Source organism: Mus musculus, chromosome 15, assembly GCF_000001635.26.
Source record: "Mus musculus strain C57BL/6J chromosome 15, GRCm38.p6 C57BL/6J".
Taxonomy (NCBI): Eukaryota; Metazoa; Chordata; class Mammalia; order Rodentia; family Muridae; genus Mus; species Mus musculus.
The window spans coordinates 55,782,880-55,800,729 of NC_000081.6; the positions used below are offsets into that span (position 1 = coordinate 55,782,880).

Below are 17,850 nucleotides of genomic sequence, written 5' to 3' on the forward strand. Positions count from 1 at the left end.
GGGTTTGGGTCTCTAGTCTTCAGGTGACTCTGTCTCCCATGGCTTTCCTCAAATGGTGCAGATGCAAAGTCTTATGGGTTGAAGTCACTTGCCTGTAGCTCTCCAAGGCTGGAGTTGCATGCTAGTGAGAATACTGGTCTTTAATCTCTACCATCTGATTTTGTGGCCTCATTGAGAATTGTCTTAGTAGGACAGTTTGCTGCAATGGTCTTGCCCTACGACTTGGGTCCTAGAACCTTACAATGCATCCTTTGGGATGCAGGTGGAGGTAGCCATGCACTCATAGCTTAAGCACCAGTGTGGATGCAGTACCATAGTAGCTTGTGCATCATCTGGGACAATCAGGAGCACTGGGCATCATGGATGGAAAAGAGCTTTGTAATTGTTCTGTTCTCAAGGCCTAGGTATTCTAGGCCCACAAAGAGTAAGACAGCTCCAAAGAGCCCATAAATGCCTCCAAGGCCATCCTATATCTGTCTAATTGAGTAGTGTCTGGCTTTTATCAATCTACACTAGCCTCCTTACCAAAGGTTCACTTGGCCATGCCCACTTGGCCATGCCCTTTGTATTCTTTTTCAACCTTACAACACATCTATGCTGAGAATTCTCAAAATATTTGTTACGTTTTCCTTTGGTAATGAATGTCATCCTTAATTTGTTTTTTTTTTTTCTTGCATTTTATTCTAAGCAGTCAAAAGAAAGCTATAACACATCCTTTAGCAAGTTGTTTGGGTATTTCTCCTATCCAATATTCTAGTTCACCACTTACAACACTTCTATAAAACCAAAGAACCTAGGCACAACTCAAGCCTGTGCCTTGACACTGAGTAACAAAGCCGGCTCCTTTACGATCGGATACCATTTTGTTTGAGGCCTTTACTGCCTGTGTCACCACCAACATCTGGTTCATGTTATTTTTAAAACTGAGGGTTTCTTTCAATCTTCTTTCCTTCTGAGTCCTCATCCCAGCTATCCTTTCAGAGCAACATATCAGGAATTTTCTAACCTCTACATATTCTCTAACTTCTACATTGTGAAATATTTGTTGAGAAACACATCACTCCTCAGCACCAATTTTTGTATTAATCTGTTCAAACTGTTCTAACGAAAGGCCTTAGAGTAACTTAGAAAGAAGAGAAATTAGTCACCCTCAGAGAGAAATTATTCACCTTTAGAGACTAGAAGGCTAGAATCAAGACACCAGTAAACTTAATATCTAGTGAAAGGCCTGCTCATCATAGATGACAATGATTGTCTGTCTTTACATGCTAGAGGGGTACCTAAGCTCTCTAAATTCCTTTTTGAAGAACCCTAGTCCTAGCCATGAGGGACTGACCTTAAACCTAACTGTTTTACTAAGTTCCCACCTCCACTTTTAATATAATGTTTTATTAATTGAGATACAAAATACATAAATTGTATTTTGATTATATCCCCTCCGCACTCTTCTCCTTTATTCCTCTCAGATACACTCTGACCCTCCCCACCCATTCCAAGTTTTGTGCCTTTTTTGTTTCAGAACTCACTGAGTCTTAATTGTGCTACCCACAATGTGCTGCTTACATACTCATGGTATGAACTCAACCACTGGAGCATAGCCAACTGCACCTTTAAAGAAAACCAATACTTTACTCCCAAAGCTGCCAACTGTCAATGATTCCTTGGGGGGCTGGGGATCATGATCTCCTTCCTCTTCCATACTGGAATGGCTTTAGCTCATACACGACTTGTGCAGGAACCCATTGTTGCTATGATTACAACAATCCTGTCATATCCAGAAGACACCATTTCACTCTGGAGTTCCCTTCTTCTTAACCACCTATCCCCTCTACCCCTGCTCTTTCCTGATGGTCCCTATATATCAGGGAGAAGTAGGGATATGTCTGTCCCATTTGTAGTTGATTACACTACATCCTCACCTTTTAATACTGCTGAATGGAAGATTAGGTTTCAACCTAAGACTTTGGACAGTGTACAAATATTCACTTACAGCAGATCAAGAACCTGGGAACACAGAGAGTTCTTTATTAAGAGAATAAGCAAACGACATTGAGATAAAATTTCTGATTTCAAATTGTGTTTTTCCCCTGTGATAGAGCATGTATTTCACTTAGTCCTCCATCTTAGTTACTTGAAATGTGTCCACTTCATATAGTACAGCTATACATTGCTTACATTTTCCTTTTGTTTTTCAATTGCAATGTACATCATGATCTCTGAGCACCAGATTCCATTATGAAGCAACCATTAAGTGTCTAATCAAGAAGAAGAAGAAGGAAGGGGAGGAGGGGGAGGGGGGAGGGGGGAGGGGGAGGAGGGAGGGGGGAGGGGGGAGGGGGAGAGGGGGAGGAGGAAAAAGAAGCAAATAGTATTTGGCAAGCCTCTCAGTAGAGAAGTCGTCTTGAGGAGAAATGGCAGTTGTAAGTACCTCATGAATCTTCATTCTGGATGCAATTAAGAAGGGAAATTGTCAACAGTATTCAAAGTTTAATGAGCATGGTTGGGAGTTCTATGTAAGGTATGGGGTAAGAAGGAAATAAATTTCAGCTAATAAAATGTTTATTTTTCTGTTGGCAGTCACTAAAACCCTATTTGTCTATAAATATGTAAAGTATCGTACTTGGAATAATGCAAGACTCTAAGAGAACCAACTGATACAAGAGCAGCCTCAGAGAACCAGGACTAGAAAGTGATGAAATTTGGTAAATGAATTCTTATTCTGCTCTGTTCTGACTCTCCTGGGGGGGGGGAGGGGAACCATGTGAAATAAAGAAGTTTAATTAGTCATGAAAGGACAGTGAACTCCACGGGAAGCTGCAGGTTATTTATATACAGCCTAGAAGAGAGGGAGTTGGCAGGCAAGGGAAAACCCTACATAATGGCCATCTTGGAAAGGCTCTCCCCATGCTGGAAAGGCCAGCTCCATATTTCTTATTTGAAGCACTGCAGATGCATTATTCCATTTTACATTGGTTGCATGTTCACCAAATAACTATTGTGGTGCTTGAATTTGTCATGTAGCTTGTCCACCTAGAGAAATTGTATGCTTAGGTTGCCTTGTAAGTCACCATGGTAGAGTAACATGGTGTTTTAGTATTCTGCTTAGATGTGCCTTTGGGTACCAATGTGGCCCATCCACAGTAAAAGCACATTGGGTCCTCCCTTGCAAGCAAGTCTGTTTGGTTGACAACTTCATTGATCTCTTAAGTGGACTCTGGCTATTAGGTTAATACGAGTCAACCTTTTAGAGATGGATCCATTCCTACAGGCCTTTAAATCAACTTTCTGACTTTCTGTGGCTGAAGTTTAGCTTCTGACTTATGGTGACAGCACTGAGGGTGTTTTGTGAAAATAAATCCAAGGGTGTCACAGGACTTACCAGATCCCACCACTCTGAGTCACTGTGCCAAGTACACATTTCCATTTGAATCATACACAGCATCTTGGTGAGCTTCTTACCTGTGCCCTGGGCATAGGTAAGCATACTGTTTATCAAGACAGGATTACGTATTTGTACTTTACCCATGAAATATACACTAGACTCTGTTGTGTAGTATGCAAGGTAGTGACTAATGCCTCATATCCTGCCTGCGCTGGTACAGCTACTAACACTCACTACCAGGATGGCTAATGTGCTTTCCTAGTTTTACTGAATTTTCTATGTATGGGGTTAGAATGTTGCTTTAATCTATTTTCTCATGTTCAAAGCTGTAGCAGGAAGATTTCTTCAAAAGAAAAAATTGAAGAATGCCCAAAATGGACAGATAAGTATGCTGTTTATCATATATTAGTGAAAATATACTCAAATAGCTACTTTGTACTAAACAATGTTCCTAAGAGCTGGGGTAATGGAATGAAAACGTGGAACATATCCGATTTCAAGAACTATATAGCTTGGGAACTAGGTAGGTGCACAGAAAAAGTTGTCAGTCTTTAAGAAGGTTGCAATAACAGCCAGAGTGGCAAGGAAAGTGTATCACAAGAAAGCCATGTCCCAGAGGGGTTGCTTCTGCTGGGCTTAAATAAGGGCCTTTGGGAAGATGACAGGCAGGTGACTGCTGGGCTATGCAAACTGCCTAAGGATAGCTGAAGCATAAAGGCTAGAAATTAGGGACCAGTGCTGAGCAATTAAAACAGACACACAGCTTACTGGGGGCTTTCCCCCTCAATACTAAAGAGGATAGACATTATTATGCAGAGGAGTGGGGGCCTATTTGAGCAAATGGTAAAACGCTGGGTTTCTTTTTCCATTGACTAGGAGGATGAGAGACTGGAGACGTTACAATCTGAAAAAAAAAAAAGCACCAGAAAGGACATGGCTCCAGACACTCTGGTGGGCGGAAGATGTGGCCCAGGATGAGGACAATGGGTGTGGAGGCCAAGAATTAAGGATGAAAAGTAGGGGATATGTGAAGAGGTAGCATTTGGAAGAAGGATGTCCTCACCGGTGGCCACTATTAGTGAAATGCTTGTGGATTTGGTACCTGCTGAGTGACCTTTTCCACAGAAAGAACAGCGATGTTGCCTGCTGTTCTGTGGCTGTTTCTGTTTGAGAAATTGAGCATTAAAGGTTTTAATGTAAACTGTGAGCAACTGTGTGTCCCCCCACTGAGGGCATCAAGCCCCTAAGATGCTGTGGCATTTGTCACTCCGTTTTCATGTTCTGGCACCCGTGGACCCATTAACTCCCGGCTGACAGTATCCCAGTGAACTGTTCCTCCAGGTGTTGAGGTTGGAGACAAAGGAGGTAATGATTCAGAAACTGGTTTGGTATCAGCCAAGGCTTCTGTTTGTTTTTACACCCAATCCTCAGCAAAGCTTGCAATGTGGAGATAGACTATGTAGAAGATGGTTAATTGCATCCCACGATGAGTTCTTGCTTAAATTGATGAAGATGTGGCAGAACTAAGACTTCATTTCACTATGACTGTGGCTAGACACACACAGTACACACTTTCTGATCCCTTTCTCTCCTTTCCTTTTTTCCCTTTTTTATGAATGTCACATCATGCACTCCAATCCCGATCATCTCTTCATCTCTTTGTATTCAACCACTGTCCTTGCAACCTTTCTTCCCAAAACAAAACAAAAATTAAAAATAACCGCCCCTAAACACAAACAAACAAACAAACAAACAAACAAACATCCTTCTTAGTGTGGAACCTGCAGTGAGTGTCTCAATGTGTCCCACACTACATCCCTTTGCCCGAACAGCTTTAGTCCTGAATGATCATTGTGATGAGTCATTGGTCTGGTTCAAGGCCTCTGGCTTCTGCTACACCATCAATACCCAATCATAAGTGATACCTCTCAGATATCCTGTTGTTGCCCTATGTTATGGAGATCCCGTAGCTTCAGATTTTCAGGACCTGTGGGACTGAGACCAGCCCTCTTACAAGTTCTAGTTGGGGTAGATGATGGGCTGGACCAACTCAGAGGCCTGGATCTGGGCCTGAGTGCAAGCTAAGTTGGTCAGCCCACCTGCTCTCCTGCATCCACACTATCAGGACTAACTCTCCTGCTCAGAATCTCAGGGCTGGCTTACCCATCCCAGACACCAGGGCCAGCCCTACTGTGCTGCCCGGGCTAGGTGTTCCACCCCCTCCCTCACCTTGTGCAGCAGTAGGTGAGGGTGGGTGCTTTCCTCTTTTTTATATTAACACTGTGTGCCAGTTTACATTGTTATCATTTAAAGATGGGCTAGAAGTTTACTGTGTATTTCTTCAGTGGTCCCAAGATTGCTTATAGAGGGTGTTTTACAAAACTCAAAAAGAAAGGTATTTTAGGTTTGATTTTATTATTAATTTTCTGGTTTTAACCTGCTACTGCCAGAGGACATTGTCTCTACTATTTCTAGTGTATGGGACCTATTACATTCTCTTTGATGTACACTCTTTGCCTAACTGTATGCATGTTCTGTGTGTATTTGAGATCAAATGAGATTGGAAGGGTCTAGGTGTTATGGTTGTAAACTTTGCCTTTAAGTATAAAGTTCATTTTCCAATAGCCAGGTACGAATTTTATTATGCATCTGGGAGCCACTTCTTATACTATTTAAATCTATATCCTTATTCATCTTTTGCCTTCCAAGTGACCCATCTTGGACTGAGAGTGACTTGGATTAAATTCCTGTACCATGCTTCTGTTTCCTCAACTTTCTATAGCTTCTGCTATACAAGTTACTGCTGAATTATTATTTGGTTTGTGTTTAAATCTATCTAATACTTCTTGTGAATTTTGGTCTTCAGCATAAATCAGCCCTTCTTGGTTCTGTTTTGTGTTCTGTGGCCTGCATCTTTACCTTGTCATATATCAAGATTGAAATTGCAATGGAGGAGTTAGGGGAAGAACTGAAGGACCTGAAGGGGTTTGCAGCCCCATAGGAGGAACAATAGCAACCAACCAGAACCTTCCCAGAGCTCCCAGGGACTAAACCACCAACCAAAGAATATACATGGAGGATGGCTCCAGCTGCATGTAGCAGAGGATAGCCTTATTTGGCATCAATGGTGGTGGTGGGGGCTTGGTCCTGTGAAGGGTTCATGACCCCACATAGGGGACTGCTAGGGCAGTGATATGGGAGTGAATGGGTGGGTAGGGGAGCACCCTCATAGAATCAGGGAGGAGGAGGGGTGCGATAGGGGGTTTTCAGAGGGGAAACCGGTAAGAAGGATAGTATTTGAAATGTTAATAAATAAAATAACCAATAAAAAAATTAAAAAAAAAGAAATTGGTGCTTTCAGTTGCTGCTCCTTTGCATTGGTTTTGGGGGCTCCTGACAGGTGCTGTGTCTTTCACAGCTGAAATCAGTTTGTGTTTGGAGTGTTTCTTGTACTAGGCAGAACTGTGATTTGGCTACATTATCTGTCTGATTGGCAATGCTATATTTTTCCCAGCAGGCAAATGCAATTCTATAAAGTATTTGTTTCCTATTTTGGTTTTCTTTCTTTTTTTTTTTTTTTCCTTTACTGGGGGCAAGTTCTACCCTCATCTACTTGGTAGCAGTAGTTCGGGACCTATCTGGACTTGATGTCTCCTCAGAACCCATCTGTCTCAGCTGGATCTTTGCTTTTAATTCTGCCCTGTTGTTTCTCATATCCTAGCAGAACAGGCTCTGCAACTCCCACCCAGGACGCTCTGTAGATAACTCATCAGCGGTAGACTTAGACAGCAGTGGCATTAAGCTTTAAAAATCCATCCCACTGTCTATGTAGATACACATAATGGAAATCCCAGTATTATTAAAGCCAGAGGTTTCTCAAAACACTCTGATAATTGATTGACCCCGTGTTGTTTATAGGTCATAAATGTTATAACATATAAGTCTTTTGTTAGAAAGAACAGCAGAAAAAAAAACATTCATGAACTTTTGTTTTCCAAGATATTAATAACTTCTAGGATGTTTCTGGAAATTTCTCTATCTTCCTTTTTTTGTTTTTTTTTTTGTTTTTTTTTCTTTCTTTTCTTTTTCTTTTCAAGATAGGGTTTCTCTGTTTAGTTCTGGCTGGCCTTGAAGCCTTGAACTCAGAAATCTGCCTGCCTCTGCCTCCTGAGTGCTGGGATTAAAGGCGTGCGCCACCACTGCCCGGCCTTTTTTTTTTTTTTTTTTTTTTTTTAACTTGTAGAATTAGTGCAACAATAACACGTCAACTGTTAGGAGGACTACCGAGTATGAAGAAGTCAGGTATTAAGCAGGTAATATGAGGACCAGGCATGGAATTCTGTGAAGTCTCTAATTATGAACAACATGAATGAGAAAGTACGTTCATCCCCTTGTCAAAGGATTTACCACTCCTGGGCTCCTGTTACTTAAACCCCTGCCTGTAGTAGCTACTTGTTTTTTGTTTTTGTTTTTGTTTTTGTTTTTGTTTTTGTTTTTTTTTAAAGAAATGAAAAACATTATTTTTTAAATGTGAAATGTCACAATATTCAATACGACAACTAATTCAGATTTATTTAAATGGTAGTTAGACTATTACACAGACTATGAAAAGGAACATGTATGAGTTGAGTGCCTCTGTAAGCTATGACTTTGCAATTGCCCGACTAAATGAGTTAACATACAACCTAGTACAAGAGGAACATACTGCAGATTGTGAATTTATTAGATCTGACACTTGACATTAGATTCTTGAGAGAAAGGGGTTATTTGATTAAGAGGGGAGGACCCCAGGGAGGAGAAAATTCTGAGCAGTCAAGAAATAAACTGCAGGCCCAGGGAATCAGTGGAAAAAGAGGAGGGACAAAGCAGAACAGGGAGGAGGGAGATCATCGTGGGAGGACTACCTCATCATTCCACCTGGCTTGATTCCTCTCTCACTGCTGCTGCTGCTGCTGGCTCTCTCTTCTAAGCAGCCCATCCTTGTATTGGTATGAGGTCACTAGGATGGGTGCTGGGGAGGAGTGCAGAGGGATGTGACAGGTGGTTGGAGCCAGAAGGGCCCAAATGGCATCCTTAGCGTGGATTCACTGGGACGAGAACTAAGACCCACATGGAGTTTGGAAGCAAAGAGTCAGTTTTCTCCCTGCCCCAATCACTTTGGCTTTTTCCCATCAGCAACTGTGACCCTAGCCAAATCCTTCCCATTCGTGGGAGTTGCAGCTGTCCCACACATGTGGTAAATAAGGACCAGTAGAGCTGCTTCTATTTTTAGCACTTTAATGCGGATGCAAAGGTCACCAAGAGTCCCCATTTGCTGGCTTGGTTCCTCAGCCTTTCTTTCCTTCTCCCTCTTCTCTTCTTAATTCTCTTCCTTGGTACCTTTTCCTACAATCAAATCATTTTGGAATGAAATGAGACCATAACTTCTGCTTCGCTTTTACTGTACTGCAGATTGTCCTGAATTAGGTGGAATGTCTACCTTGCGGCATGCAGAATCACTCATGGATTTAGGGAAACTGCACAGCAGTCTCAGATTGATGCCACTTCTTGCCCTCCTATGGGAGAGAAGAGCTTTAGGCCTTCTGCCATCTGACCCTCAGAGGGAAACTGGCTGGAATATAATCTCTGTCTTTCAATATGCATCTTCCTCAGGCGTGGAGGGTGGGAGGACCTTTCATTCTATTCATGAGATCCATGGAGTCTTTTCAGACACAAGCACAACCCAGCAAATTCTGTCATAACCTCAGAGGCTAGGAAAGTTTCCCCCGTTACCTGTTTTCAGGGTCAGCCAAGGTCATGTTCCGGGTGACATAACACATCTTGAGGGGGATGCTTTTCCGGTCTCTATGGAAGGAGAAGGACTGGGATGACAGAGGCTCTGCAGAGCCACCCCCTAATCTTGGAGACTCAGGTGGAGGTGTTTCCCATCCAATCTCAGACACCGGGGACCCTTTCTTCACGTAAGGTGTGGCTTCTCTCATATACTTCACTATAAAGAAAAAAGAAGACAAGAAACACTTTTAGGAATACCACTTTTTAGGAATACCAATATGTGGTACAGCATACAATGTATAAATGACACTTATATATTGTGGTCAACAGCTGTCTAATTGGACTCAAGGCTCACTCAATAGGAGGGAACACAAGTCTGGTTCTGTAAACCCAGGCAAGAATGAGATAAAATGTTTATCTTAGTACCCATAGAGTAGTGCCGTTCTCATCCTTCATCAAAGAAAATTCTCTTTTCAGCAGAAGGCAGTTACAGAGATCTGCAGCTTGCCCAAATGCAGAGAATAGGTGAGTGTCCATCCCCAACTGGAACACCTACAACACTACATTTAAGGCTCATGCAACAAAGAAGGTCTGTAATATTGTAAGAGGCACAAGACCAAAACAGCATCAGCTAGCTAGTGTCCCCTATACCGGACAGAACAACTGCACCCATGAACTCTCAACAATATAGGTGTCTTCACAAGACCACACCAGTTAACATACCAATATGGATGGAGCAATATTTAACAAGGGCTCAACTCCTAGATGAAGAGCTATAGGCGGTCATGGTTGCTGAAGGATGGATAATTAGTTCTCTCTTGAGATGGGCCCCCAATTGTTTTCCCAATCTTAGTGGTCAGCCCTGAACACATGTACATACAAGCAATACTAATGGGATTCAGTAGATTTTGAGTGAATGTATGTGCCATGAAGTTGAGCACGGTCATGAATTTGAAAGAAGGTAGTTGAAAGGACACAGAAGAGTCAGAAAGGGAAGAGAATGGGAAGTAGATAATGTAAATACACTGTACTCATATGAAAATTTCAAGAGAATAGAAGGTTATATTTTTGGAAAAATCTCTGCCTCTGAAAGAAACTTGCACTGGGCATACTGTTAGCACAAAGCCTGTTACATTCTGAACAAGATTCAGGCTTTTTGCTTCTTTCAACCCAATTATCCTATTATTTAAATTCCATATCAATGTCAATCTTAGAACTTGCTATTACAATGTCCAGCAGATGAGCATTGCAGGTATCTTTTTTTTCCATCTGTGACACTGTCTATCTTTTCTGATTATAAATCATATTGTGGAAGACTGAAAACAAGTGCGCAGATGATGTGAAATGTAACCCAGGCTGAAAGACTATGATTTAATGCACACATACAGATTCTAGCAGCTACATCATTGCCCAGGATCGTGTTATTATGCGCAGAAGCAAGGGTAGACTTTTCAACTTCAGTGGTGCTGAAATCATGTATACAAAGAAATGAATACAAACATCTATATTCTAGTTGCAAAATCTGTAGTAGTAGAGCCATTATTTCTCAAGGCTAAGAGTTAGAAAATTGAGAGGTTAAATATATCATAATCTCTATAGGCATTGCAATGAGGTAGATATGCACATGTTGATGGAGCAAGACTTGGAAGATTGATGGTTAAGGAAAACATAAAGCAGACAGTGCAATATCTTTGTGTATAAAAATCACAAATATAGGATGGGTATGGAGGCATATGCCTTAATCACAGCACTTGGGAAATAGAGGCAGGTGGATCTTTGAGTTTGAGGCCAGTCTGGTCTATAAAGCAAGTTCCAAGACAATCAGGGCTACACACAGGTAAACACTGTCTCAACAACCAAAAATCAACACTAAAACAACCCTAGAAGTATATGTAAATTTGTGATTATATACTTCTTATATATGCATATGAATATATATATAGACATGTATGCATTTATCTCTCTATATGTATATGCATAAGTATACATACATATATATGTGTGTATGTATAAATATATGTATATCTACATGTATATATACATACATATACATCATATACATATATATATGTGTGTGTGTATATATATACTATCTATATTTATATATCTTCAGTTATTTTTAGTACAAATTCTAGAAAATATTGAAAGGAGTTTGTACCAGAGAATAGAATGAAAAGCCAGCAAGATAGAAATAGGCTTTTGCTATCCATTTACTATCTTTTTTGTGTACTTTATGTTTAACTACATTTATATATATTACTTTTTAAAGATTATAAAGGGTAACAAGTCTGAGTAGAACATACAGAAGTTCTGCTTTTTCTCATGTTTGCCTTATTCCTTAGATATTTTTTGAGTTGGCAGGGCGACCAAGATTTCAGGAACATGCAATACGAGGTTTTATGTCCTCTCTATGAGCTTTCCACTCTGGTTCTCTATTGCATAACAGGCAGAGATCATAGCTGAGGTCATTACCAATGACAGTGGATTAAAATGAACAAAATCTCTGGGATGGCTTGAATAAGTCATTTCAGAAGCTGATGCTTCCATGGTGTAAGACTGAAACCAGGTTAGGGAGGCTACAGAAAGTAATGCATAGTTTCCATACTCAAGTGTTATAACATGAAGATGACTCTATTAGTGTTATAACATGAAGATGACTCTATTAAATGCTTTTGGTACTGAATCTGGATCCTTGGCCTGTATCATAGCTGCTGTGAATTGGCTGAATACAGAATGTCACCATTTCCTTGCTCCACAAAGCTGTGTAATAGAGGTGGCAAAGCCTGGGAGGCTACAAAGTTGCTGCCTGACCTCCCACAGGATCAGTGCCTCTAGGAAATCCTACTGAAGAAGTACAGAAGCCATGGCATGGAGAAGAGAGAGCCAAGTTTTATAATAGGAGTAAGAGAACTTAGAAAAGAACCTGTAGGCACGAATCCAGTATTTACTAGGAATCCACAGCTCAGTCCTCCCAGCAAACCTGTCAGCAGAGATTAAAGTCATAGGAGGGGAGAGGTGACTCACAAACAGATCATTTTAAGAAATGTGTTATTACTGAGTAATCTGTTTAAAGAGGAGCACAGGCATGGCTCATAACAAGTGTAGAAGCCCCATAGAGACTGACTTTAGCTACACAAAGTTGGAAAGAATGGGACTCTTTAAAAACATTGTATTTTTACTCTTCCATAAATCGTGTGGGCTTTGTATATGTGGTGTGTGTGTGTGTGTGTGTGTGTTTGTGAGTGTGTATGTGTGCGTGCAGGTACATGTGTATGAGTGTAAATGTGGATAAAGTTTTAAAAATTCCAGGAAGATGATGGGAAAATGTCAGAAAAGAGTGCTGATGGAGGATGGGGGTGTCTAGGAGAAGGCTCACATGGAATACAGAAGAGAAAAAAAGATGGAGGAGTCACAAGGGAGGACTGGAGGTCACAAGAAGGTGGGAAGATGATGGAGCTAAAGAATGTACTAAATCTATAGACTTTGTCTATATGGTATTTAATACCCTAATTACGCTAATTTAAAAAATAAAAAAGTGACTCATTTCCCTATTTCTGCAGACAGTAAAATTGTGTGGCTTTGTTGTCGAATTACACTTACTGGGATATAGGATATTCTGGTAGCAGTTGGGATAGAGGTTTTTGTTTTGTTTTGTTTTGTTTTGTTTTGTTTTTGTTTTTGGAATGGATTCTTATCATTCAAATCATTCAATCTGGCTGGAGATGAGAGTGATGGCTTCAGAGGGAGACTCAAGAATGCTATGTGGGTAAATGGCATTTGAACTCAGCCTTAAAACATGAACATCATGTTAAGAAACAGAAGGATCATGACTGTCCTTTTATATAACACACCCTGATTTGTAACTCTGATCACAATTCCATAGCAGAGAAAAATTTGGTGTTGGTTTGCAAGAAGGATAAGAAAAAACATTTGTAATGCACTCAATCATGAGCAGAATATTGAACCAGGTTACTTACACATTGTCCTATAGTTAATCTTCACAATTACTATTTAAGGACTCACTTTATATTTGTTAGGGAATCCAGGGTCTGTAGACAAAAATATCTAGGCTACCATTCCTTCATTGAGTCCATGTGCCCATAGGCAATAAAATATAAAAATATAGTTATCATTTTCAGAAAACCTTTGTAAGATTTTCCTACTTCTACCAAACACATAGGTCAGTGTTCATATATACATCAATCATTCATGCTTAGAAGTTTGTCATGTAGGGGGTCACATGGCTAGCAATTGATAGAGCGTTACTTTGTTTATCCAGAGATGCTCTTTCATGATATCTGGCTATGCCACGTAGATGAAAGATGCACAAAAGTTGAGAAGTTTGGATTTTATTTTAGATAGTAGCAATAATGATTATCAGTGAGCAATACAGTGGTCCAATCACTGGCCAGTTGTAGAGAGAATTCCTGGAAATGAGACTTAACTGCCTAAAGAAAAATATATTAAACATAGGCCTAACATTTTTGAAGGCACAAAGGATTACCGTCATTGATAATCCAAGCAATATTCTAAATATCCTGCTTAAGCATGAAAAATTCTAGAAATATGTGGCTTAGTCCACTTGTGGGGCAGAGCTGATAACATATAAAAATCTTAGCCTAAAAGCAAATACTTGCCAAGTACCCACTTCTTATATGGTACATAATTAGAGTAATTTACATAGAAAAGATAGCACAGCAAGGCCTTGAGGAACGTTTGCCTTCTTGGGAATAATATTTAATGTAGAGTGATGCTCTTAACCAGCCAGTAGAATATAAAGACAGAGAGAATACAGTAATAAGTAACTATGATGATCTAAATTTTTGCTCATTCACCAACATTTATCAGTTTATTTTTACATACAAAGGATTGTGCAGCCTGTGAATGATACAGAATTATCCTGATTGGAAGATATTCAAAGTCCAGAAGAGAGGAAGCTTGGAGGAGCAGGTGACAAGGAGATTTGTGTTAAATTTTAAGCCTGGTTTAAGGAGGTACCACAGTGCACAGGTCTCTAGCTTCCCAACAGTATCAAAGGATTATTCTTTATGGAAGAAAACAATTTCATCCTAGGCTGCAAAGAGTGCTGAGGACCGTTTCCAAAGGCAATGAGCTGGTTCAAAAAATCAAAGAAAATGTGGCACACTAGGAAACAAGATACCCGAGTATAAGCAATTGATGGTAGCAACAGCTATATGTACTTAAAACTTAAAAGAGGGTGGAAAAATAAACAGAAGTTTGAAAGAGTTTTCCAGAGAACAGTTAAAGAAGTGACCTAACTAGTTAAATTCAAATAAGATGTCTAGTATTATAATTGATAATGATAATAATAATAATAATAGTAATAATATAACAATAGTAGCAACAAGATAAGTAGTCCACAAATTAAAGCTACATTAGAGACACACACATCAGGAGGAAATAGTGAATAATGAATTACACAGAGAAGATGGCTCAGTGGATAAGTGCATTCTACAGATCACCTACATTCCATTCCCAGTGTCCATGCCTGGATACTGTCTATAGCTCCAGTTCCAGGGTGATTCGATAACTCTGTCCTACATAGATACATGGAATCACATACATTTACCTCTATACAGGCACGTACATACATACACACAATAAGAAATGAAAACGTTAAAAAATTACAATGGAGCACAATCTTTTAAAAACGATGCTAAATGTTGACTACAGATTAAGAAATATAGGACCAGAAAGATAGATCAGATGCTAAAGGGTAGGTACACAACCAAAAATAGAAAATTAAGAGAAATGAAGGATAAACTGTAGAACCAGAAGAGTAGAGTGGGAATCAATTGGCTGAGAATAAGAATTTTCCATATGGAAATGTGCAGAGCCACAAGGTCTAGAGATCTTGCCTTGGTTTTGTCAAACAAGACCAGACCTGACAGCTTCAACCTCAAACTGAATAGAAGTCATGTGCAATTTCTTCCTTACCCATTGAGTTGGCTTAACAGTTCCCCTTTCCCTTTGTGTATGTGCCTCCCCAGAGCCGTTCAGCTGGCACCTCTGGATTTTACTAGTATTGCATACGAGTGTCAACAAAGTTCCTAAATAAATCCTGATATCTCTGGCAGACAAATGTTCCAACCAAAGAAAGAAATGAGTGCAAGGTGGAGTGGAGAAAGTTGCAAGGCCAGATAGCCTGGTATTATGCAGTGGCGGAGAAGAAGAGACCCCTAGCTCAGCCAAGACCAACACCCAAAGCTGTCTACTGACCTTCGCACACATGCATGGCCCCTACATTCATAATACTCAAAGGCTTGCGTGCACCACCCCCATAGCCTTTGTTCAGAAATCCTGCTTCAACAACAGAAACATAAAACACTTTCTATTATTAATGTTCCTCTGTGCTGGGAATGTAGCACAGGGTCTCATCCATGGTAGGCAAATGTTCTATACGGAGCTCCATCCACAGCCCTTAGATCTTGCTTCTGTTTGGTAAGCATGGAAAGAAACAACATATTCTTCTGTAAAACTAATATAAGAGAAGGCCACTGGATTTTGCTAGCAGTCCATGATTTCTCACCAGAGGAAGTAAGGGCAATCCAAGGTACCTGAGGCCACAGAATTTCTACACGATGGCTAAGTACTTGAGTCCTCTTCAATCCCTCATTGAGGCCTGAGACCAAGGACCCCTATGTGGAGAGTAAGAATGGTATAGAGACCTTTGGAGGAGACACAGTAGTGGCCCTGACAAGGACAAAGAACATGCGAAAGCTTTCCCTGGTTCTTTTTTATTCTAAAACCATTACACATAATCAAGTAAGTATGGTCTAACGAAAAGAAAGGAAGGTGTTACCTAAGTCTGAACTTGTCTGGGCCAGGTACCCCAGATGAATGAATTGAATAGAAAAGACTATTATGAATCTAGCAAGTTTGGAATTGAATAAAAGATTTAGTGGGGCTACTCTGCTTCCCAAAGTGCCAAGAACTCTGGATTCTGCCGTCTTCTTCATTGCATTTTTTTTTTTTACCATACCTCCTGATAATTTAAAACAGATGCCTGAGTTCTATCTATTGAGACCCACATCCCATGAAGACAAAAGGAAAATGGAAAAAGAATAACTTGTATCTTAGTTTCTTTTCCTGTTGCTGTGATAAAAACCGCCTGGCAAAAATCAACTTAAAGGAGAAGTTATTTGGCTCACTGTTGCAGTTAAGTTGAAGCAGTGGGAGCATAAAGCAGCTGGCTGCATCACATGCACAGTCAGGAGAAGAGGAACTGGATGGAAGCATGCATGCCAATGGTCAACTGAATCGCAGCTCTTCCTTCAGTGTCAGGGCGAGCCCATGAAACGGTGACGCCCATCTTCAGTGTGGCTCTTCTCATCGCAGTGCACAAAACCAAGAAAGTCTCTCACAGGCATGCTCACTGCCCACCCATTTCAGACCATTCCCCATTATGACGTCCAGGTGACTCCACATGTGCTAACTGAAACAACCAATATACACACCACCCTTCCTTTAACTCCACCTTCTAGACACCGCCGAACCATTTTTGTTTACAATGTACTGACTAAAACTTAAACACAACCACATCTAGATGAAAAAGCAATTCCTTATTATGAGTACCTTTGGCCACTTAGCTGAAAATTGGGGTGGAAGGAAAGCCATTATTGTGGAAGTATAAGAAAATGGATGCCAGATGCCAGGGTCCAGCTTTCAGGGCCTATCACTTGGATATGCTGCAATTCTTTCTGAGCCTCACAGCTTAGATTCATATCATATAACTAAAAGCCTTAGAGTAAGTGATAAAGGATTCATTGTTTCTTTCTGCTAGGCATTTCCTGGGCACTAACCCTACAACATCCTATGGTACAAGCATTATGGTCAACCCTATTTTACCAATGGCACTGTACCAGAGAGGAGTTAAGTCATATACAAGATATTTTGGTGCTATAAGTTGATAGAAGGAGGAGGTGAATTTAATAGTGTCTCAAGCCCTTACATTTAACCATAAGCAATACTATTTCTCTCACTGCTTTAAAAAATTGACGTGTGTGTGTGTGTGTGTGTGTGTGTCAATATTTTCCTGTCTCAGGAGAAAACATTCAATTAAAAGGCTGTTCCCTGTAACATAAGAGAGTTTGATTCTATAAGCCTGAACTATTAAACTGTGGCATTTCAATAAGCACCTTTGAAGACACCATAATATATATTCATAATAGAGGGTTTAACCTGGCAGAACTGAACAGCTACTATCTGCATAATTACACCTCCGTGTACTTACAGACACTAATTTCAGGCAAAGAGCTTTTGAAACCAATCAAGGAACAGCCAGGCCCAGTTTGGGGCACCTAATAATCAGAACTAATTAATAAACCATGGCCTTTCTGTGCATCATGAATTAAAAACTGTGGTTGAGCAATTAAGATTCTAATCTTCAGTTGCAAGAAAAAGAAAAAGTGGGAGGCCGGCTGTAAGAAGTCTTCTTCTACACTGCAAGTTTCTTTCAATATGTTGGGAGTTTTTCATCTGAAGGGCAGCCAGTTGCAAGACTTTCAAAAGAACTCTCAAGAAAGCCCAAGTTCACTAGGCCCCCAAGTTACCACAATGAAATCTTTGTTGGGCCAGGCAGATGACATTTAAAAGCAAAAGCAGACAGAGCTACACACGAGGAAATGCTTTAGGCAAGTCTAATCAGCTCTCCTACCAGGCTTGTTTCTAAGGAG

At 40.4% G+C, this 17,850-nt stretch overlaps 1 protein-coding gene across 2 annotated transcripts in view; it reads right to left on the reverse strand.

Annotated features, from left to right (window-relative positions):
• The window catches only part of Sntb1 (syntrophin, basic 1), a 270,915-nt gene that overhangs the window by 146,492 nt on the left and 106,573 nt on the right, over positions 1 to 17,850 (reverse strand). For both annotated transcript variants that reach the window (XM_006520671.4, NM_016667.3), the window contains one exon: positions 9,155 to 9,371. In XM_006520671.4, coding sequence (XP_006520734.1) covers positions 9,155 to 9,371 — 217 coding nt within the window. The remainder of the gene's footprint in view (positions 1 to 9,154; positions 9,372 to 17,850) is intronic.